We start from the raw sequence: 22,543 nt of genomic DNA, 5'->3' as shown, positions 1-22,543 counted from the left end.
ACAACGCTAAGGAGAAATTATCCAAAAAATAGATCAATGAAAAAGAAAGAAAAAGCATTGCTGCAAGGATTACGTGTGCAATGCAGTTCGTGGTCTCAACACACCGAAGGTAAGGGGTGCAGGAGCAATTGCAGGACAGCTACCGCCTACATGTTCACCCCGGAGGTTCACAAGTCTGGGAGTTCCAGCAGGACACTGTATTCTCATCAAAACTGCATTTATTCCACATATGTAAAATCAATATGAACAAAAGTGTGGCGCTTTTCAGCTGGAAATATTGCATTCATAAAACAGTAAGGCTGGGATGGCATAATTTCAAGAAATAGTGATACACACCGCCTCTGCTACACTTACACTTCTGAAATGAAACCTTGAAACATGGCTGGCAGCAAAGCCCTCACCTTCATGACCACAACTGCTTTAACTTATCAAAGTAGTCTGCAATGAAGTACCAAGTGTTGCATACAATGGGTGAACAGCCCAAAGTGCTTTTGTTTGAATGCACCAGATATGGTCAGCTGGAAGTTTAGCACTGCACTTTTTACGAGTTTATTTTGCAGCTGTCATTTTAAATAAAAACAAAGTATTCCTTCAGACAGAATTTTTTTAGATGAATGCTTATCTTGATACCACTCTGAATTAGTACAAGCATGTCTGCGATATGCCAGGTGCATTTGCTATATGTTCAAACATCACTGTTGATAGCAAACCTTGAAAGGAAAAAAAATTATGGAAACGACAGTCAGCTTCAACATAAACTATAAGCAAAGAAGTTCCTTCGGTCAAGTTTACAAAGGCCAACAGTTAATGTGGAATCGTTAATATGGCCTGAAATATTACCGGCCCATAAAACAAGCATTTGTCACTCAATGGCCAGAAATACACAGCCAAAAGGCAAAATAAAAACAGAACTATAACCATCCCAAAGAGGTGTAAAAAAAATATGTTTTCTTGCACAAACAGGCATAAGTACAAAATTAAACAACAGAAGAATTCTAATGTAAATAAGTTAAAGTTTATACGTATATACATAGGGGCAGAGAGTAAATACAATGTAAAAGGAAAGAAAAGTTGTGCACCGGAATAAATAACCTCTTCTCTACAGGGTGCAATTTTTTGATTGGCTGCATGCACTAAAATCTGCTGGAATGGATTACATAATCTAAAATGGACAAGCCAGAGTTTCACCTTGAAAGGTCTAACTCCATATGCAACAACTGGAGACTCTTTGGAGATGCTTTGAAACACACACAGGGGCAATATTCAGCCCATCCAGAATGCACCATATCAGGTGCCCAGCTAGCCAGCTCTTTCCCTTGGACAGAGGTATATGCATACAGGCAGTCTAGGTCATTGTTTGGCCTGAGAGTTCAGCTAGTAAATATACCTAAATGATTAAATGCAAAAAATGTACATGGTCTCTGCACACATTGATATAAACGGCACTTCATGGCCTATAGTATTTCAATTTTCCGCAGTCCCCGTGCAGAGTGAGCAAATTACTTTCAAACTGCTGAACAACTGCAAGCTATTTGCATGAAAGCACACCACCAAGATTGAAGTAGGCCTGCCAAATAATGTACTTTCATTCCTGCTACCCAATCTGTACGTACAGAATGGTGGTGCATCTAGCTAACCAATTTCAGGCAATGGGAATTACACACTGGAGGCAGCACTCGTTTAACACAAATTCCGCTTCAAAATGCACAGCCTTCCCAACACAGGAAGCCAGCTTAGTTCTGAAGCTTGTGGCGATAAATTGAGCAGGAAAAGAAAGTGTATTAACATTAACAATGATAACGGCAATAGTTATGATAATGCTACACTGAGAGCAGGTGGTTTAGCAGATGACTTACCATGTTCTGTGGCACAAAAAGGAAATATTCAAGCGATTCCAACCAATTACTGTCTTTCATGGCCATTTCACTATGCACCACATCCTCTGCCCAAAAGGCTGAGCCTCCAACAATGAACCTTCTAGCAGCTAGCCGAGCACCAGGGCAAGGATTTTGTTTGACGTCTCTCGCCATTACACGATCCACCCACAGGGTACAGCAGTCACGCACACCGTGGCACATGCACACACAGACAGCCTGGAGAAAAGCTCAGCTCAAAAACATGGTATGAGTGCAATGAGTAATATATACATGACCTTCAGTGGAGAGCCACATTTGTGAGAAGAGGAGAACATGGAATGGAGAAAAAGGAATGCACTCGGAAGAACAATTGTCCCAAACAAAATGAAACGAGCCGATTTGCATGGCAAAAGACAACAAATTGTAGTGCATGGACTGCTCAACACTTGTACTCCACAGATTTTCCTATATCGAACAAATCGATTGCAGTGCTGAAACCTTGAATGGATGTACATTTGTTGGAACACCTTTCTTTCAGCTCGTGAAGGAAAACTTGAAGCAAGGATGCTATCTAATCGATTACGCAGGAATGTATACCTGTGAATGGACACATTGAATATTTTCCTCTTCCTAAATGTGAATTTCATCTGAGCAACACCACATACAGAAGATAAGAATACATGTTGGCAGAAAAATTCACACTAAGAACCCATGGAATGAATATTACAACTAGCACTGAGAACGTAGTTGCAGGTATTTAAAAAAAAAAAATGGCCTCAATCTAATCAGCAAAAATCATTAGTCTTAAGCCATTGTCTAATCACAGGCTTTTAGGACACAGCAAAATGGAGTTAACATTCTGGACTTCCTGCTGTACATAATGAACATATGATGAGTGATGCAGCTTGCTTTGATACAAATTTTACAGTAGCGGCTACCACAAAGCAAGTGCTTAGATGGCAAATCGAATATGCTTTCCAGCTAGGAAGACACGATTAATATCATAAGGCCTTTTCTAATAAAACTGGAGTACAGCGATAGCTAAAATATCTGGAGAAGAAATAACTGACTTGGGTGGAAAATATGCTGACATCGGTGTTGCAACTTAATTTAACTCAGCCCCTGCAAAGCTTCACTGCATCCAGGAGTGTGCCCTCATTGAAATAAGAGCTAACATCACATTCCCATTTATTACCCTCAAAGCAAGACAGCAAAAGGTGGTTTGTAGGGCAGTAGTTAATGTGAATTACCTCACATGAGTTACTAAGTGAGAATGGAAAACAAGAAGAATTTCACAGAGGAAGTTCTTGTAAAGTTTAAACAAGTTATTTTCGCTTCCATAGCTACCAACTAAAATCCTTCTGCTGTAAGAAAGAAAGGAAGACAAAAAGTAATGGGTCTGCATTTAATAAAGCACACTAGAAAACAATGGTTCCATGTTTGGCTGGCATTTCATACATGCATGGGGGGGCGTGCACTGCTGCAGCAGTAAGCCAATGCCAATTATTAAAAGCATCAATGTAACAGACTGCACAGGAATTCTGGGCAAAAGAAACTGAGCTCAGAACAAAATACACCACATATAATGCAATGGACATTGTACACATCATGCAAACCTGCAAGAGGCCTGAGGCAACATTGCCTCAAAACTAGAACACCACAACAAGGTTCACAGATAGGCCCATTGTGGTTTTTTTATGCCATTTCAAAAGCTACTGCTCCTATGCTTCATGCTTTACAGGGCTCACAAAAGTTTCAACCATGGTTCAGTTGCAAACGCTGCTGCTGCAAGCCTGCAGGCTGGAAAGAAACGAACAAAATGTGCATATCAAATAACGCAAGACTATACCAGCTTTGCGGACAGGCGAAGCCAGCACGCGGTGGTAGAACATGGTGAAGTAAGTGAGCATGGTGACTCAGTCCAGTTCCAGCGATGAGCGTGGAGAATCCAAGGCCTGCTCACTAATGGTCCTCAGGGGAGAACGTCGGCACTCTGGCGGCGTGAGCGACTCGGGCGTGGAGTCTGTGCTAGCCACCACTGAACCCTGGTAATTAACGATGTCACTCATCAGTTCCTTAGAAACGGGGCTGTCCACTATGAGGTGCAGAGAAATCCCTTCCAGCCACTTCTGAAGAAGCTCAAACGGTGGCCTGCACAGGAGCGGGTGCACGAGAAACAAATAAAAGCACATTAAGCTTCTCCTTTGTTCAGTGACACGACTGGCCTAAGTCAGTTTGGAGCACTCTTTGGAAGCAACCAAAGATTCACTGCAGAGAGGCAAAATAAGAGTTTGGAGCAGAAGTGCTTGTGTGTGCATGCACACATGCATACTTATGCTTTTTCATACCACACACTGTATACACTATACTATACACTATATACTATAACATATACAGCATATTATACATACTATACACGTCAGACATCATGTCCATAAGTGAATACAAGTGAAAGATGACCAATTGAAAAGACTTATTAAACTTATTAACTTTCTAATCTCTATTCTCAGGACAAAAGATTACAGACCAACACCGATTTGCAGTGTAAACAAGATGTGGCACCACTGGTGCTGCCGAGTCGCGGGACAGATGCTGCTTTCTGCTTCAAACTTTAAATGCATCCCCCTGGAGTGAAATGAGCTCACATGACCTCAGGCACTGCTGGCTCATTTCGTGCATGCTCAGGCACTCCAATGCTGAGCCATGTTCAAATACCATATTTACTCGCATAATGAGCCCACTTTTTTTTCCAGAAAAGCTGACATCAATTTCGCCGGTGGGCTCATTACACGGGGAAAAATAGTTTTAACAGATTTTTTTGCAGGAGTGGAAATTTCACACCGTACGTCCGCCAACCCGTACACCGGCCCGCTCATCTGTCTGCCTTTCCATCCATCTGTACAAAAGCATGCGGTCAGTTGCGTTCATGTGGTCGGTGCTTAGCATCGTTCGCTTTTAAAGGCGTCCGCTGTATCAAGGTGCGACTTGACGATTTTGTGATAGTCGACGTGGTGCCAGTCAATTGCCTCAAGATAAAGCAAACATGCTGAACACCAGCCTTGAGGGTCACAACGCGTTTTTTCATGAGGTTAAAAAGAGCTTGCAGGACAGTTTCGAGCGTGTAATGCAAATGTTTAAGAGGAAGCTGGTCTTCTAAAAACTTTTTAATATCATAGTTGGTTGGTTTGGTTGGTTTATGGGGTTTAACGTCCCAAAGCGACTAAGGCTATGAGAGACGCCGTAGTGGAGGGCTCCGGAAATTTCGACCACCTGGGGTTCTTTAACGTGCACTGACATCGCACAGTACACGGGCCTCTAGAATTTCTCCTCCAAAGAAATTCTAGCCGCCGCGGCCGGGATCGAACCCGCGTCTTTCGGGACAGCAGCCGAGCACCATAACCGCTGAGCCACAGCGGCGGCTTTAATATCATAGTGACAGTTAAAAAATTTTCAGGGAACATGTGATTTTGATTGCCGATTCCAAATACGGCGTTCAATTTGATGTAAAGCTAGTACGTGTGCACTTATATAATACTTTATGTAACTTTTTGCCGAGAGCTTTGAAGAAATTTTACAGCTGGTAACTTCCTGAAATGCATGCCACTGGTTTGTCTTGACATCACTGAATGCAAAAAGAGTAAAATTATCATCCTGCCTATTATAGAACAGGAGTTATAGGGTTCTGCAGTCACCACCCCATAAAAAGAATACAAACTTTTCTCATTTCAAAAGCCGCAACTTCAAAACCGCATAACTCAACTTCTATGATAGGCAGGGGGGTAATTTTACCCTTACTGCATTCCTTGATGTCAAGACAAACCAAGGGCATGCATTTCATGTAGTTCCCAGCAGCAAACCTTCAAAGCTCTTGGCAAATAATTTACATAACATATTGCACAAGTGCACAAGGACTTGCTTTACGTGAAATTCAACATTTAGAACCATCACACAAAAATACATATTAAAGTGTTATAGTCATGCATTCCAGGCGTCTGCCTAGCATGGCTTCTCTTTCGAAAAACGTATTTCATTCAAGAAATTACCATTCTGTGATTTAGTATTGTAATTCTTGGTTCAGTTATGGCTGTTTAAATGCAGCGTTATATTTTCACAAAAAGTACCCCAAACAGCATGGCGTATCAAATACCATACTTACTCGCGTAATTTGAGCACCCTTAATTTATTACCCACATTTATATACAAACAAATAAATCTTCTACTCTCCCATTTTATGCTAACCAGACCACCAGCATGCATGCAGGAGCGCACAAGACAGGCTTAGGAACATCAGCGCGGCTACGTCGCCATGTGAGGCTGCGAAAGATGTGAGTAGCGAGGGGATGCAGCCACGCCAGCCACGCTGCTCTGAAGATGTCAATGCCAAGGCCAAGCCAAAGTGAAGTTATACCTAATGCTTGCAGGGAGCGAGCACGAGTGGCTTTTTTGAGAAAGAGTGTGGCCTATATGCGGCGCATATCTCGGCAAAATCCCAAGTGCTCACTCACAAAAGTTTGGTCAGCCTATGGGATCGCTCATACTCAGACTCAAAAAGGCCCAGGCTCGCTCGAACTCATGAAATCAAACTCATTTAGGCACAGAGCTCATTTGGACTCGCTCCGACTCACGACTTATTCAGGGTCACCCTTGCCTTCCGACTCAAGACTCCCTTTGACTCACGACCCATGACCAAGGCCACATTGAAGGCCTTTTAGTGAAAAAACACTTCACGAGGTCTAACCAGCTCATCGAGTTTGTTTGAAGCTTAACCTTGGTAGTGACCCTGGTGAAACCTAACATAGCAAAAGCCCATGCAGAAATAAAATATTGCTGCAACTTGGTTTCGAACCCACAGCAGCGCAAACATATCAGCTTTGCTGACCACTCCACGAGAGCACTTTGCTATCGCCGCAGCCGATCACGACCCGTGTTAAACTGGAACACACTCATGCGCTGCGCACTGCACATTGTCGTCTTCATCAACTTCAATATGAGGCTCAAGATCAGATCAGCTTAACCTTGATCAGAGCTTAACCTGAGTAATATTAATATAGTTGCCAGACATGCCAACAACCCTGCGAAGCAAAACCATGAGCCAATCAGGCTATACATATGCTTTCAAACGTCTACTCAGTATAGCAGTTATAACCCTACCATTTTTTTTTTAGGCCAGCAAAGGGTGCAAGTTGGGAGGTCGACTCATAGACGGCAATATATGGTACGGTATATATATTGCATGTAATGGCATTTAGAGAGTTTTTAAGACGTATTTGCGATATCTCTGCGTAATTTGCACACCTCCTTCTTGAAGCTTTAATTTATGGAAAAAAAGTGCACAAATTACGTGAGTAAATATGGTATGATATGCGATAATATTTTGCTAAAATGCAAGATCTAGAGAGTTTTTTTGAAAACCAAGTTTGGTATGGGTTCTTTCGTTCCAAATGGGGCTCACTGTAACTTTTTAAACAAAAATTAACATCCAGGAGGTAAGGGGTTAAAAAATAAAATTCTCAACGACAAAAGTGGGCGCTGGGTTGATTATGCGAGTAAAAATGGAATCAGGTATTCACATTTTCCACAAGACAACCATATTTATGTCCATGAAGGAACAAACACAAGCTGTGCACTATTACGCATGCAAAAATACTGCACACATCAAGGAGAATGTGAACACTCTCCACAAAAAGAGGCATGGGAAAGAAACGATGGCACAAAACAATGGCATGGGGAAAACATGGTTGCCCCACCGCCCAACACTACACCCCACATGCCATGGTTCAAACATCTTTATGAGGCAACTCTTTACAGATGGCACTGCACCAACACTGGTAAACATTATATCTGGCCAGAAAACATGAAACAGACCACAGCCCTCATTAGTGAGCTGTAGTCGTTACAAACTTTATGATAATATTTATTTACAAATGGCACGATGACCAAAGAACTTTAAATACTTAAATTCATTTGATAAATGAAATTAAAATATTTAAAAGCTTGCAATTACAAAAATGAATGCTTTGATTCCTGTCCAAGTAGTTTAAAACACAGCCTTCTTCTAACTGCACAGTCGGCAGCTAATGCAGCAGCAGCAAGCAGAACACACCTCTTTTCTGGATCGACGTCACAGCACAGGAAGGCAATGCGGTAGAAAGGCTCAGGACAGCTGGCACAAAACTTTTCCTTGAATACAACGGTGTTGAGACCAAAGTCATTGCTTCGTGGCAAGTAGTCAGGGTCTGCTTGCACCCTGCCTATGATCTAAAAGTGAAAAAGGTTATAGTATTGATTCAATTCTTCAAGCACAAGATCATGGGACACACAAGAATGGCACATTTTCAGCTTAGCTAACCTCGTGCATATTTCAGACTCAAAACATATGCAGCCAATACATCACAAATTACATACAATAAAACCCTATTCAAAGCTGACGCTCGGTGAGCACTCAGCTTGGAGAAGGTGGGCATACAATGGCAAAGACCATTTAAATGCTTCAAGCAGCTGTTTTATTTCTATTCACTCCCGCTTCTTCACAGCAAAACGCAGCACTCTGAAGCACAAGTATGCCATTATGAGTTTAATACCACAGTCAAGATCATAATTACGGCCCCTAGTTTCCCGCAGAATTGTGTGTTAGCAGCCATGCTCTCTTTTTTTTGCGTCAATGTTGTTATGGACATCAGTATGACATCAGTAAGAATGACATAACGATGGCAACATGATTAAATCAATCATCTGAATACCACTGTAAACCAGAATGTGATGATGAAATAAGTTCAGCTGGTGGTACAACAGGCTTGCTCTCCTATTTGTTTGAGCAACCTACCAAATCAAGTGTGGCAGCTCTTGTGACAATGCATTCACTCTCCTATGGGGAGAGTCACAATACTAGTGTCATTTGAAAGGAATACTAAAAGTAAGTCGCAGAGCAGTGCAGCGGTGTGCCAGGAGTGGTATGATGACTCCCAGGGATCTAGGAATGTAATGTTCAAAATGCCCTCATGCAGACGCTCGGCGCATCTGAATGCCACCTGATCCAGCAGCTGGTGGGGGATGGGGTCACGGTAGGGCGGCGACTGCCTTCACAAAGTTAGCGCACAGATCAGAAGGTCGTGACGGCGGCTGTGCAGAGCCATGCAGAGGTGGAGTTGCCAGCTGCGTGGCGTCGCGTTACATCACGCCACAGCACGCGATGGCTGCATTCACTAAGTGAGCAGGCGGGTTTACACTATCTCACATGTAAGCAGTCGTAAGTGTGCCTGATGACTTTTTATTTTTTAAATTTCACTGCAGAAAATTAGGGACCTTAATTATGATGACAAATCTATAACACAGTCATATACAAATGAAGTAAAATGTTTCATCGCGCAGCATTATAATCATCTATTCTGGATGACTACAATTCACATGCACATGCAGTGTAGTTACGTATGATGACCACCAAATAAAGCAGACTGGCAGCCAGGCATAACTCTTCCATAGGAAACGCTGCTACTAGTGCAAAGAACACCATGAACACTGCTGGAAACGATGCAGTAGAAAGTCTCAAGAAAACTGGCACAAAACTCTTCCTTGAACACAAGAGCGTTCAAGGTTAATCTATCAGCCTGTTGACTATCTACACCAGTAAGAGAACGACTTCACCCCAAGCCTATGTGCTCCCACGCTGGCTCAGGGAAAAAAATATGCATAGTTCACAAAAGCCCACCGGAGCTACACAGAATCCAGCTTACCTCACACAGAACGATGCCGAAAGAGAAGAGGTCCACCTTCTCATCGTAAAGCTTGCCCGTCATCATTTCCGGTGCCATCCAGTAGGGGTTGCCTACTACTGTGTAGCGCTTCTTGCGCTCAGGCCGCTTCCCAGGGCCAACACCGCCACCGGGGCCTCGCTTCGCCCCACCACTGCTACGGCGGCCGACCCCCGCCACGCCGGGGTCACTCATGATGCGTGCGAGCCCAAAGTCAGCCACCACCACTGTCCGGTCCTGCAGCCACAGTGGTGAAGATCAAATCTGATTGCATGCTGCTGGCATTTGCACAGGTAAAAGGTATGTTCAGGGTCACCACTAGTGACTGATGTGCACGCTCTGAAACACGCTCATAATGTGGTGAAAAATAATTTAAATTACTGCTCTTGCATACAAAACCAGAAAAACAGACTTATGTGTCCTGAGCACAGATATCCATAACGAAAATTATGGGAACGAGGATACTGGCAAGGGTTTTCAGACGCACCCTTTAGGGAAGAGTATCCAAAGGGCCCAACATTGCACCCAACTTGTGGGCTTCGTGCACTGGCCACATCCGCGTGTGACCACAAAATGAGGTACTATTTTGGTCCAAAGTTCTCAGTAAAGTAGGTTTGCTGCTATGCCATGAAGTGGAGCTCTTTCAGCACCTGTAACAGTTCGAAGCTCTGAAGCAGTGGTTTCTATGTATTGTTTATTTATTATTAATGTTAACACTATAGAGTTAAGGCTCCTGCTCTGCAGAAAATCCAGCGTCGGCACTGTGAGCGAAAAATCATCCACAGTACTGTAGCCCAGGTGGCCACCCTGTCCACCCAGGACGTCCACTCTATGGCCAACCTGAGGCACAAGATTCTGCTCGGCCATGGTCGAAAAATGGGCTGATCACATGACCTTGTCACGTCATCCTAGATCACGTGATCTTGTGGCGTCATCAAAACCTACCACCAAAAAAATCAGCAAACTGCACACCGTACCAGGTGGCAGTTAAATTAATGATTGGTCGTGAGAGGTTGCTCGGCAAGAGCAACCCGAGCCTCACAAGCAGCACCGATGGTAGCACCTGCTGTCGGTGCAGCTTGTGAGACTCGGGTTGACCTGCAATCGCACTGCAGTGGTGCATCGCTCAACTGCTGCGCCACTTTGCCAGCAGTGGTATGAGGTCTCCCAGGGTTCTATGAATGTAGAGAATGAGCAATTCCGCATATATCAGCATTACCCCATTAAGCTACTGCATCATACCATTAAAGGGTCAGTCTACTCACCGAGATGAGTGTATAAATAATGGCATATTCTGGTAGTTGGCACCCTATAACATCAATAACGAGGGGTCTGCGCCTGGTATAGGCAGGAATTTATATTTTATTTCAGCGTTAAAAGTCGCGTAAAAAGCATGGTGGCGACCCCAAACGTTCATTTTGTTCAAGAAAGTGGTAGTCTTTTTTTGTAGAAGCATAAGTGAATATACTACGTACCATTTGTATGCCCCAATGTCAGAGAAACGCCCGTTTTGTTCTAGTAAACTGTAGAAGGCGTACCGCTCGCTTTTTCTGTAAATCACATGAATATTTATAGTTACATGTACGCAAAACGCAGGCACATTCCCACTTTTAGTTCAGCGTATGCTAGCAGAGACGCAAAAATAAACTCAGCCTATAGTGGCGCCATCTGGTCGTCAGGACGGGAACCATTGCTGTAAACAAACCGACTCTCCACTTAAGCCTAAGAGCGGCAGAATCGTCACTCTAATTATTAAAATAAAGCAAATTTATCTCTTATATGTTTTCTTATAGACGAGATGAGACGAAGCGAAAGACAGGCGCCCCATTTTGGCCAGTGAACGCACTGAAAAAGGCAGCAACAACGAGAATTCAGTCCGAAGCGAGAGGTCCGGCTTCGACGGGTGCCGCCATGTTTGTCGCCGCGCGGCGGAAATCCAGATGGTTGCCAGATGAGACTACCATCTCATACAGATGTGTTCCCACATTAATAAATTCTATTTTAAAATGTTCTACCGCACTCCTTGGCACCACAGCTGGCTAAACAGTAATTTGAGTAAAGAGCTATCGGTTGCCGCAAAGAAAATATGGTCGATAAAATTCAGTAGACTGACCCTTTAAGGCAGAGTTTAACATGTCGACATGTAGGCAGCAATATACGGCATACATTGCAGGTTACGACCTTCGTAGTGTTTTAGGACATGCTTATTTGCGCACCCCGTTTTTTCAAGCCTTAATTTAAAGGAAAAAAGTGTGTGAATTACGTGAGTAAATACAGTAGTTAAGGCACAGCCACAGATGTTTTCCTACCAAGCCCCTCTATACTACCAACTTCCACTAACTTAGTTCACTTAATCGAAGCATGCTTGTGAGTACACACTGTCAGGAGCTCAAATCGAAAAAACGCAGCAAAAATTTGAAGAAAATTAAACCCTAATTTTAGCTGAAATACAATATGCTGGTACTTGTACGTGAGCTCTGAAGTGGTCAATGTAAGAAAACGAATTTCCTTTTAACTAGTGCCACTAGGCTCATGTTTATTGGCCCCAGTGCTTTAGAGCGACACTCAATAAAAATTCCCGCTGCCTCTCAGTCATCATTAGCAAATACAAATGAAACATCAGAGGGTACAAAACCAGTTGGAGTTGCCATGGAAATTGAATTCCTCTAACAGGCAGGCCTTGCTGAAAAAATTGGCAGTGGTTTAGCTCTGGTTAAACCTGGAGGATTGCAAAAGCAACCAGGTGAGAAAGAGAGGCGATGGAGAGCACATGGCAGCGGCGGCGGTCCCAATACGCTAGCTGAGCGCCGCTACTGCGCATCGGAGAGGAAAGAGAGAAAGGCGATGGAGTGCATGCGGCAGCGGCGGCGGCCCCTGCACGCTAGCTATGTGCCGCTACTGCGCATGCGCAACTGGCGAGAGTGGCATCTCTGAGTCACCTGCGCAGCGACGGCTGCGGCGCGCCAGCCACTGCTCCTCGCGCATGCGCAGTATGGCCTTTCCTCGGCTCCGTGAAATGGCTCGGCGACTCGGATAGTGTTGCTTTCGCAACAAAAATGGGCCAATGCACTGGCAAGGCACTGAGCATGCTGTGCAGGCCTACGAATGCAAGTTCTTAAAGTTGAGTTCGTTAATTTACATTACTGGCTTCAGTTATGCCTCAAAGCTGGTTTTAAAACAGGAGCCTAAAATCAACTTACCTCTTTAACAAGGCAGTTATGGGAGTTCAAGTCTCTGTGAATGATGTTCATGGAGTGAAGGTAACACTGAAAGCAAAAAGTGAGAGAAGTGGATGTAAAGCAATTCCGGCCTCAGTTTCTAAACACTGAAATGCTGCTAGCTCACTCCTGGTAAATGTCTACAAAATCTTTAGTTGTGGCTGTTGCACAAGGTGAAAGGAGGGTGGGGATGTCCGCCGACTGTTCAAACTGAAGGAACTGCCACTTTCCAAGTAGCCCGCCTGCTGCCAGCGGAAAGAGGCAAACTGGTTCAGAAGCAGCTGCAGCCAAGTGGAAAGGCAGAAACTGTGCCACGAAAGCTGCCACTTACAATGTCTGTAAAATCGTCATAAATAACCTATGCGAAGGGACCATACATGTGCATATGCACCTATGTCGCATTTATTTCAGCAATGTGAATCGGAAGTTTATTTTTTTTTAACACAACAGCGTTAAAGGTTTCGTTCAGCAGAAAACCCGTAGGCAGTGGCATGAGCGAGAAAACCCCAGAAGCTACCTAGGTGCACCATCTAGGTCACATGACCTTGTGAGCTTTTTGAAAAAGCGAAGTTTTATGCGCTCGCGTGACTAAAATACAATCGAGAATGGTGAGACGCCGCCGAAGTTCACGGCTCTCGCTCCACTCCTGCGCGTCAAATATTACCACCTTTTATACTTTGCGTTATTTTTCAGGATGGCATCTTTAGAGAAAAACTAAGAACGTCATCGGGTATGGGAACTCTCTGCCTATCAATTCATGTAATTCAAAGCAGCACAATACATGCCAAAAATTTATTAAACCTGTGCAAGAAATTACCTAATTATGATTATTATGCTCAATTAAGATTGTATGATTGAAATCTACGAAGAAAAACACATTTGTGTGCAAAGTTTGATCAGATTATAGCCATAAATAAAAGGTCAGTTTTAAGACTCTCCTCCCTTTTAAACAACGTCACGCAATCATATGTGTCACACTGCCTTTATGCATTAGTAGGCTTCATAGGAGCCAAGAACCGCTGAACTTTTTTTGTATGCAAGCTCCCACTGTCAAGTGTTTCCCCACTCACCATGCCAGCGGCAATGTCTCTGGCCAAACGCAACCTCTGCAGCCAAGGTAGAGGCTCGCTCGAGTCATGGAGGAGGCTGCGTAGGGAGCCCCCACTGACGTATTCGGTGACCAGGTGCAGCCGTTTGTCACGGTACAGCACACCGATGAAGCGCAGGACATTCTCATGATGCAGTGACCGTAGCACAGCCACCTCCTTGAGGAAGTTTCGCTGAGCTTCCTCGTCCAGCCGGTGCAGCTCTTTCACCACCATCACCTCTTCTGTCTCCCGGTGGGTCACCTGCCACAAAATGAGAGCAGGGCTCAGGAGGAAGACAAGTGCAAGGCCTACCACATGCACCAAAGCAAGAAATTGCAACAATTGAAGAAATTTGCTTAAAGTACAGGGAAGAACAAACACGCTAAAGTGAGTGGTCAAGTTCAAGTGACATTTATAGTGGTTCTCACACCAGACTATCTCAAGGCCATCTCCGTAACCGAGCATGATGCTATCTACTCTGTGCAGTTATCCAACGTGTAACTGCCATGATTTCCTGCACAGCTTACCAAATAGACTTGTCCAAAAAAGCCCTTCCCCAGGAGCTTTCCCTGGACCAGGTCGGATGCCCGAAAAATCCTCTGGTTCTTTGGCTCAATGCGGAATGACTTGGTCCTGCTGAGGTCATACGATGGCTGGCTGCCACACGCAGCTGAATCACTGAAAAATATCGGCACAAGGACATCCACATCGCAGTTCAAGGAACCCGAGGCCGTAGCTCGACTATGTTACCGCTCAAATAACTGTGCTTACCTAGCATACATGAACCAACCACGTCAGCCAGATGGCATTTATTGCATGCATGTGATAGTGTTTTACACTCGAGGTTTGTGTAAGCTAACTACTATGAGCCAAGTGGTGTCAGAAATGCTAAAAGCACCAAGGGATGAGAAACTTAGCCAAGCTCTTGAAGTCATCAAATATTTTGCAGTGAGCACACCTGAGGTGACACTTCATCCCAAACTGTACCGTGGTCTCAGCACACTCAGAGATCAGTACATCATTCGCCTAAAGCAAGACGCTGTACTGTTCTCAATCAGTGCTCCTCGACAGATTCCTACCCAGCTGCGTGAAGCCACTCGGCAAGAACTCGAGAAACTCAAAAGCGATGATGTCATCCGTCGTATTGATAAAGCAGTCAGAAATGAACCTTACAAGAAAAACACTGCCAAGGACTTCGACAGATAGCACCAAGCCAGAGATCTGCAGTCAATCCAAGATGGCAGACAGGTCTGGATTCAGCGTCCAAGATCTTTTGTAGTCTAAATGAAGCATGGAACAGCTCTGCAGCGAAATCGCATACATCTAGTTCCCTTCGTGCTAAAGTTGGCAGGTCTGCCACTTCTTCAACCTCGCCACCAAACACAAGTGGCAGCAGCACCTACTCCTTCACGTGATCGAGGTGATAATGTTGTGCGCACTCATAGCAGCCATCGTGTCGTTCCGCCAGACCGCTAGAACATGCGACTAACGAGAGGAGGAGTAGTGGTCACCACCTATTAGCTAAATGTCGCGGCCTCTGAGCTGACTCCTAGAGGTGGAATGTGGTAGTCAATAAAGGGACTTGGAGTTTGTTCCCGAGAGGGTGTGGTCACTCTTGCTCACTGCGGCATGACCACACACGAACGCCCACACGACACAGGTTACACTAAACAGCACCATGCCATTTGCTTATCCTTTTTCTTTTGGTTTTTTTCTTTTGTGCTATGCTGCCAAGTGTTGAGAACAAGAATTTGAACGCCAATGCTTGTAGGCTCCTTTAACATGCAAGGTGGGCCTGAAAAGTCACAAAACACTGCGCTATACAACGGAGGTGGATTTATGGGCCACTCCTGAAGAGGCAGTTCCATTTGAACTATGTATTTCCTTCGTCAAAAAAAAAAAAAAAATGGTTCAGCATTTTGTCAGCACTTTTGTCACAAGTCCCGTGGATTTTTTTTTGAGCATGACAGAAGAACCATGTAAAAAGCTTTGTCAGCCTATACAAGACAACCCTATGCCCTGGAGAGCTAGATTATATTCTCAACAATAACTCCACAAAAAAAGTCCGAGCAATGCCATACCAGAAGAACCATTAGCGACTCATTAATTCAAAGTGTGGACTAGCAGCCCTGGCCCAGAGTTTACGCCACTGAAACCAGCTGGCTTTATATAGTGCTTCTAACACACACAAGAACCGTTCCCCAACTTACCTGACTAGCAGACGAGGAAGTGATGAGGAGCGCTCCCTGCCACCACTCGACCTTTTAAGTTGGCGTGACCTTAAGCCGCTTGTGCCAACACTCCCTTCATCCTGCAAGGTTTCCAGCAACAATTAATTTTCAGTGGTTTACCCAAGATGTGTTCCATGAGTTGTCTGCAGCACCAAATATTTCACACCACAACATCAAATATCTCGTAGCATGCGAATGCTTGAACTCAGCTAAATGGGAACGACATTTTATTCTGCTTGATGTAGAAGGGTTTATAGCGCAAAGACATGGACAAGAGAGACAAAACACACACACAAGCGCTTGTGTGTGTGTTTTGTCTCTCTTGTCCGTGTTTTTGTTTGCGCTATAAACCCTTCTATATCAACATGAACTACCAACTCGCCCAGCAGGAAGTTTTAACGAATTTTATTTTGCTCTAGCAGAAAACAATTATTCCGCAAAAAAACGTAGTCAAATCACTTTTCAGGGAGATAGCAAGGAACCGGAAGGTACTTCTGTTATCTACCATTGACAACCCAAAATTAGGACCCTCTGTTTTTGGACACACTTGATTAGTTGGCCTCTTTCGCAGTACTGTGACTAAGAACACTTGAAATTTCGAACACGTCTCAACAGACTGCTCAATTTTTTGTACTTCATTCACACTCGCCATGTGTACAGTGGAATCTTTTTAATTCAGACTTCAAGAGGGATTGACTGAATACAGCAAAATTCAAGCCTGTAAACCCAGACTCAGCGTAATTCAAACAAATTCTCAGTCCCCTTGAAGTTCAAATTATTGAGAGTCAAGTTTACCTTGGTGGGATGCCATCATGCATTTGAGGCATCCTGTGAAGCGTACACACCTTTTTTTTGTACCGCCTCTCCTTGTCGCTCAAGGCTTTTCTCCTTGGAGGACACAACAGGGCACACCTGGAGACACTGCTGGGGTCGTGCTCAATAGTGAGCTGCAACACTTTGTTCGTTGACTTGATAAGCTCCTCAACCTGAAAACAAACAGCTGCCTTGTGATAACAAAACTATCACCAGGATGGCTGAGACGTTTAACAGCAATATTCCATGTGCTTCAATTTTCATTTTTTTTATTAATGCAGTAGAGTAGAAAGACAAAGATAAAATGGTTCTTAACACTCAAGAGCTGGTATCTTTTAAAAAGCAGACTGCACCATGCTGTACAAGAATGAATTGATAAGAACAAATATGAAGAGCTAACAGCATAGCACGATGATACCACTTTCCTGAAGTAACCTCAAAACCATGCAGGTGACACCCCAAGTAGGCTTCGGCTAACAGCCAAGATCACATTTATGACTCAAGTGTCCATTGCAATGCATCTACAAGAGGCATCAGAACTGAGCTGAACATGGTTCTCACGTAGTGTGCGCTAATGTGCAACTTTGAAGAACTGTGCAGGCATACCATGCTTGTTGTATGAGTGTTTAATTTGGTTTGGTTTGGTTTTATAGGGGTATAACATCCTGCAGCAGCCCAGTCTGCCTTTTCGTATGCATGTCAAGTGTGCATGTCGGCACACAGTGTCAGTAACATGCAGATTCTCCGCACAAAGCCATGTGCTTTGATTTCTTCCAGTCTTGCGATTTACGTGCACCCATGCGCAATACTGCAATGAGCAGCAGCCTGTTGCTGCTCACCTCTTCAAGTGACTGGCTGCCAAGGGGCGTGCCATTGACTTCGAGGATCTTGTCACCAATGTGCAGCGCCATGAGGTCTGGGCTGACATCGAGGTCGGCAATGTGGACGCCGTGGCGGCCAAGGCATGGCGAGCCCAGCTTGATGCTTCGTGCCCCTCCACTCGCAGGGATCTCGAGCAGCTGAATGCTGTGCGGCTGCTGGCCGCCCAGGACGTTGCGCTGGCTCAGTGGCTGCATGTGGTGCCGGTAGCAGGGCCCGCTGCGGCAGCAACGATGTGCACAACCAAAAAGGAGCAGTCAGCTGTTTGTGCTCTGAGGAACACCACAAAACTGCTTCCATTCAGGACATGGCCACCACCTGTAGTAGCAGAAGCTACCACAATGTGGCAGAATCACTGCCAAAAAACAAAACAAGTGCTTTATACGAACACCACCCGAGCAACTTCGCCCGGCCCTACTATATATTCGTTCGTGCAGCCACTGTACTGAATCATGAAACTGATTCTGATCGTAGTTCTCATCAAATTTGAGAGTATAAAGGAAGAAATGGAAGAAAACTTTACAAAACGAATTTTGGTGTGATGCTTTATTGCTTTTTCTCACTTAATTATGAATTTCCTCCTGCATGGGCTAACGCCACAGCTCACAACACATACAAATAAAAAAAAATAAAACGTACTGAAAACATTAAGTCCTTTCAAAGGCTAAATAGCCCTGCTACTGTACCGAGCTAGATTAGCTGGACAGTACCTTGAACAATTCCATAACAAGTATCCACTACTTGATAAGCTATGTATGCCTCATCATTTTAATCTTCTTGTGTAGACATGGTACAGGGTGACCCGCTCTTAGGAAGAGCATGCGAGTGTGTGGCCACGCACTTCGGAGCACCAGTGCATTCGTCCCGGCTGCTCATCAGAGCGAAGTGGCAGGCAACGCTATAATGCATGGCCGGAATGGACGCACTGGCAGTCCGAAGTGCGTGGCCACACACTTGCATGCTCTCCCTAAGAGCGGGTCACCCTGTACATGAAATAGAATGTATAGTAAACTCGGAGGCATCACTCACCAATAAAGTTTGGAGCGCTCCACTAGAGCATATGCATCTCCATCGCCAATAAATGCATTACAGCTGGCACAGCAGAAGCACTCGGGATGAAATTTGTGGTCTCCCGCAACCTAGAAGATGTGAGTATAAAAATTTATGCACCAAAAGTTCAGTCACACATGCCCTAAAAATTTACTTTGACAACTAGTAAATACTGTGACAATCTGAATCTGCGTCAATTTCTTGGTAAATAATGAAGTGGACCTTTCTGCCCTCATCACTCTGCACTGACTAGGGTCAGCAGTAAAAGGGTGTCTGATATTGCAACCTCACCTCTGGCAAGTTTAAAAACATGACTAGTAAAAATTAACCACAGAAACTGTGTGCAGCAACACTGCAGACATCTTATAATCTGAAAGTTTCAGAAACCAAATAAAAAAGTATGAAAATAGCTAGGAAGATGGCAGAAAATAATGGACAAATGATATGCACACCTGCATTTTGGATTTCTTTGAAATTCATGAAGCTTACCATGACGGGACCTGTAATAATTTCGGAGCAATTCTGGCAGGCCTCGCCGTAGTTGGACAGGTAGTCACTCTTGCAGAACAGCATCCCATCCTTCTCAAAGTACCAGCTGTTCAAGGAAGCATCACACACGGAGCACCTGCAATTGCATGCAGCAAAGACATCACAACAAGTTTTTGCACAAAAAGCAAGTCTGTAACTAGAGCACCGAAGCTGGCTCAAATGTTCACCAGGCAGATTGTACAAGCGATAAGAACAGACACTCATGCAATGAGTCACCTTACAGAGCACATAAAAGCCAACAACCCTGCAGCAAAAGTTGGTAGGCACCTGAGAAGCAGTTTCAGCAAAAACTTCGTGTTGTTGATTTCTTTTCTGAGCACAAATATGCGAAGCAAATAAGAACTGGCCACAAGCTTCCACTCAGCTAGGGTACAAATAGCTAAGAGCATTGACACATGGACAGAGAAGCAATAAAATGTAAAGGGGAAGTTCACGACACAAATAACATCTGCATGACTCATCTGCAGCTGCCAACCTGTACCGCAGCTTTTTTATACTTTGTTGGGTTTAGAATATAAATGACAGAACTTTTGCCCTATCAGATGTTTTATACGCGGAAGTTATTGTACAGTTCAGGACAAGAAAACATGTTTGACATTCATTTTACAGAAAAGAACTTCCGCTTTGCATCAACCAAGTACAAGTACCAACGAGTATCTTACTTTTCCACAAAAGAAAACCTAAGATGAGTTTTGATAACTACCCCAATAAATGTTATTAATTCATTCACAAAAAAAAAATTTGTTTTCAAAATATATACATCTAAATTGCATTTTACAACCAAAATTCATTCAGGAAGACATAACAAAGGAGAGCAATGCTGTGCACTCTAGTGCATTCTTCGTTCGTCACAAATACATGCATTAGTAAAGGCCACAGTCGCTACCTATCACTACCTTGGATTTACTAAGGAACACTGTTTTGGTCAGCCTGGCCTTCTAACAAATTACAAGGGTAGACTGCATACTAGTTTTTTTTATGCTAAACGCAATGATGGCTTTTAGCTGTCTTTAGCGTCGTTGCTCAATCAAATAGGCAGAAAATGTGCTCTAAATGCCTATTCTGTATGTGTTAAAAACAAAACCTCTTTCTCTATCAATATGTACAACGAGATCTGTTAAGAACGATACCAACAGTATGCTTAGATGACTAAGATAAGAAAGGTAAGCCAATGTACACTTCCCCCTGTGTGTAACACACTTTCACTCTGTAGGACAAATAAAAGGAAAAGGACTTTGCAGCAAAATGATGGCTGCTATACAATCCCCCTTCAGAGCAGAAACTTGAGAAGGCCCACAGAGCCCTGAATCTGTGGCACGTACTCGAGAAAGAAGACGGCAGCCCTTTAATTTATTCGGGTAAATACGAAACGAGAAGTAACACTTTCAACAATATTTTGTAAGCTTATGCAGAAAAGAAAACGGCAAAAGTTGCACATAGCTTGCAAATTTCTTGAGTAAGCTAGACATGACCTTTGCACATGGAAACAAGGCACTTTTATTTATTTATTTATTGTTACCCTCAGGGTATAAACATTACAGAGGGGAGTGGGTTTTAATCAATAAACAAACAAAAGATATGCACAGCACAAAAGATATGCACAGCACTTGCAGAACAATGCAATGTGCCTCTTCAGCAGTTACTTGAGTTTGTGCAAGCAACTTTCCGTCCACATACCACAATGCTGCACAGCCAAGCGGTAGGCGCCGAGTGCCCAGAGCATCCCAGAGGGCAGACTACTTGTCACAGTACAAGCAGAGACGAGACAGCAAAAAGTCACGCAGGAAAAACAAGAGGCGAAACTAAAAGATTCGACGGAGCATGACTCGCGACACGCAAAACTCGCGCTCAAGTGGCATACTCTACTCAATGCCTGCTACTGACGAGCGATCTGACATCAAGGTGAGCTTCGTACCGCTGCATTGCACGGGAGGAAGAAAAAAGCGCGCAACGCCGTAGGCGAAACGGGACATAGAGCTGAGCAACGCAGCGACGAAGAACGGGACATCCCATTCAAAGCCCCAGTGGCATGCGTACTACGTAAGGAATTCAGCGAACGACGTGGATAGCGCCGGGGCAAACAGATAAGTTCTGAAGGAGGAGTGGCGCATTCGCATACGCAGAGGAGGTATATCTGCAAACGCCCGATGAGAGCACACTTCCGAATCGATACAGATCCGATGACTCAGAGAAAACCACTGCGTCTTAGGCAGCAGCGCGTGCACGCAGCCACACAAACAAAAGCTACCCGGTTACGCTCGTACGAGTACAGCAGAGGCTGAAAGACTTCGCCGCCGAACTATGCATTTGGGCCAACGCTGGAGGATATGCAGGTCGGCGGGACTTATGCGCTAGGTCGCGGATCCGAGCACATGTGACACCCGGAGGTAACAGGCTTACGCTTCTACCGGAATGCAAATAGGTGAGGCACCAGCAAACTTTCAGAACACGGAGGCAGCCTTGTGTACAATGACAGAAAGACATCGATTAAGGTTACGACTCGGAAGCTTCCTGGAGCGTAGAACTTCAAGATGGTAGAGATTACGGATCGAAATTCCGCAACTGCGTTCAAATGTTCAATACAATTCATCCATTACCATCAAATGAAATTCTGAGCATAATAAGGTGAGCGAGAATTGAAGCGAAATTGACATCTTGTTGACACGAAGGAGCGTGCACAGTTTCAAAACAAAAAGAAAAGATGTAGTCTGAAACTTTCCCTCGAGCCCACTATGCTAAACGGTCACATTAATGAAACACAACAAAAACACTAGCGTACTTTCCACAGCTAAGAAGGGCGCAGCAAGGTAAGCAACAGACAGGTATCTCACCTGAAACAATCGGTATGCCACACCGTGTGAAGCGCCTGCAGATACTCGTCGTCCTCAATCACATTTAGACAGCTTGCACAAGTCAACGGCAGCTCTTCTGTCAAGTTGAAATTCCATCGTTATCAAGTGTTAGTGAAGCGGGTTAGCCGTTGTTAGTTAGGCACTACCGGTTATTTCAGAAGCAAATTTAGATATTAACCTGACGCCTCCTCCATGTCAGACACCAGACACATTTTCTGCCACTCTGCGCATGCGCGCCGCGCGATGCGCGGAAGTGAGC

At 44.3% G+C, this 22,543-nt stretch overlaps 1 protein-coding gene across 2 annotated transcripts; it reads right to left on the bottom strand.

Annotated features, from left to right (window-relative positions):
* Nucleotides 1-200: 200 nt before the first annotated feature.
* Nucleotides 201-22,516, bottom strand: LIMK1 (LIM domain kinase 1). Of its 2 annotated transcripts, none has more exons than XM_089575083.1 (12): nt 22,264-22,516; nt 19,373-19,508; nt 18,863-18,972; nt 17,794-18,052; nt 16,987-17,127; nt 16,121-16,221; nt 14,438-14,588; nt 13,893-14,171; nt 12,805-12,870; nt 9,587-9,841; nt 7,960-8,114; nt 201-4,007 (listed from the first exon to the last, which is right to left on the bottom strand). In XM_089575083.1, exons 2-12 carry the CDS (start codon nt 19,454-19,456, stop codon nt 3,773-3,775), a joined length of 1,836 nt encoding a protein of 611 aa, XP_089431209.1. In that variant the 5' UTR covers nt 19,457-19,508; nt 22,264-22,516; the 3' UTR covers nt 201-3,772. The 2 variants fall into 2 exon arrangements, with proteins under 2 accessions (XP_089431209.1, XP_089431210.1); XM_089575084.1 differs by lacking the exon at nt 22,264-22,516 and adding an exon at nt 21,110-21,453.
* Nucleotides 22,517-22,543: the final 27 nt, after the last annotated feature.

This window comes from Amblyomma mixtum, chromosome 2 (assembly GCF_055824585.1).
Source record: "Amblyomma mixtum isolate Tamu chromosome 2, ASM5582458v1, whole genome shotgun sequence".
NCBI lineage: Eukaryota > Metazoa > Arthropoda > Arachnida > Ixodida > Ixodidae > Amblyomma > Amblyomma mixtum.
This window is presented reverse-complemented; position numbering and strand designations above follow the sequence as displayed.

Excerpts from the sequence above, each read along its gene's own strand:
- LIMK1 (XM_089575083.1), bottom strand. The coding sequence starts at position 19,456 with ATGCTGTTCTGCAAGAGTGACTACCTGTCCAACTACGGCGAGGCCTGC. Across the intron at positions 18,973-19,372 it reads TTATTACAGGTCCCGTCATG|GTTGCGGGAGACCACAAATT; the intron begins GTAAGCTTCATG and ends CACATCTTCTAG. Across the intron at positions 17,128-17,793 it reads GCAGCCAGTCACTTGAAGAG|GTTGAGGAGCTTATCAAGTC; the intron begins GTGAGCAGCAAC and ends GTTTGTTTTCAG.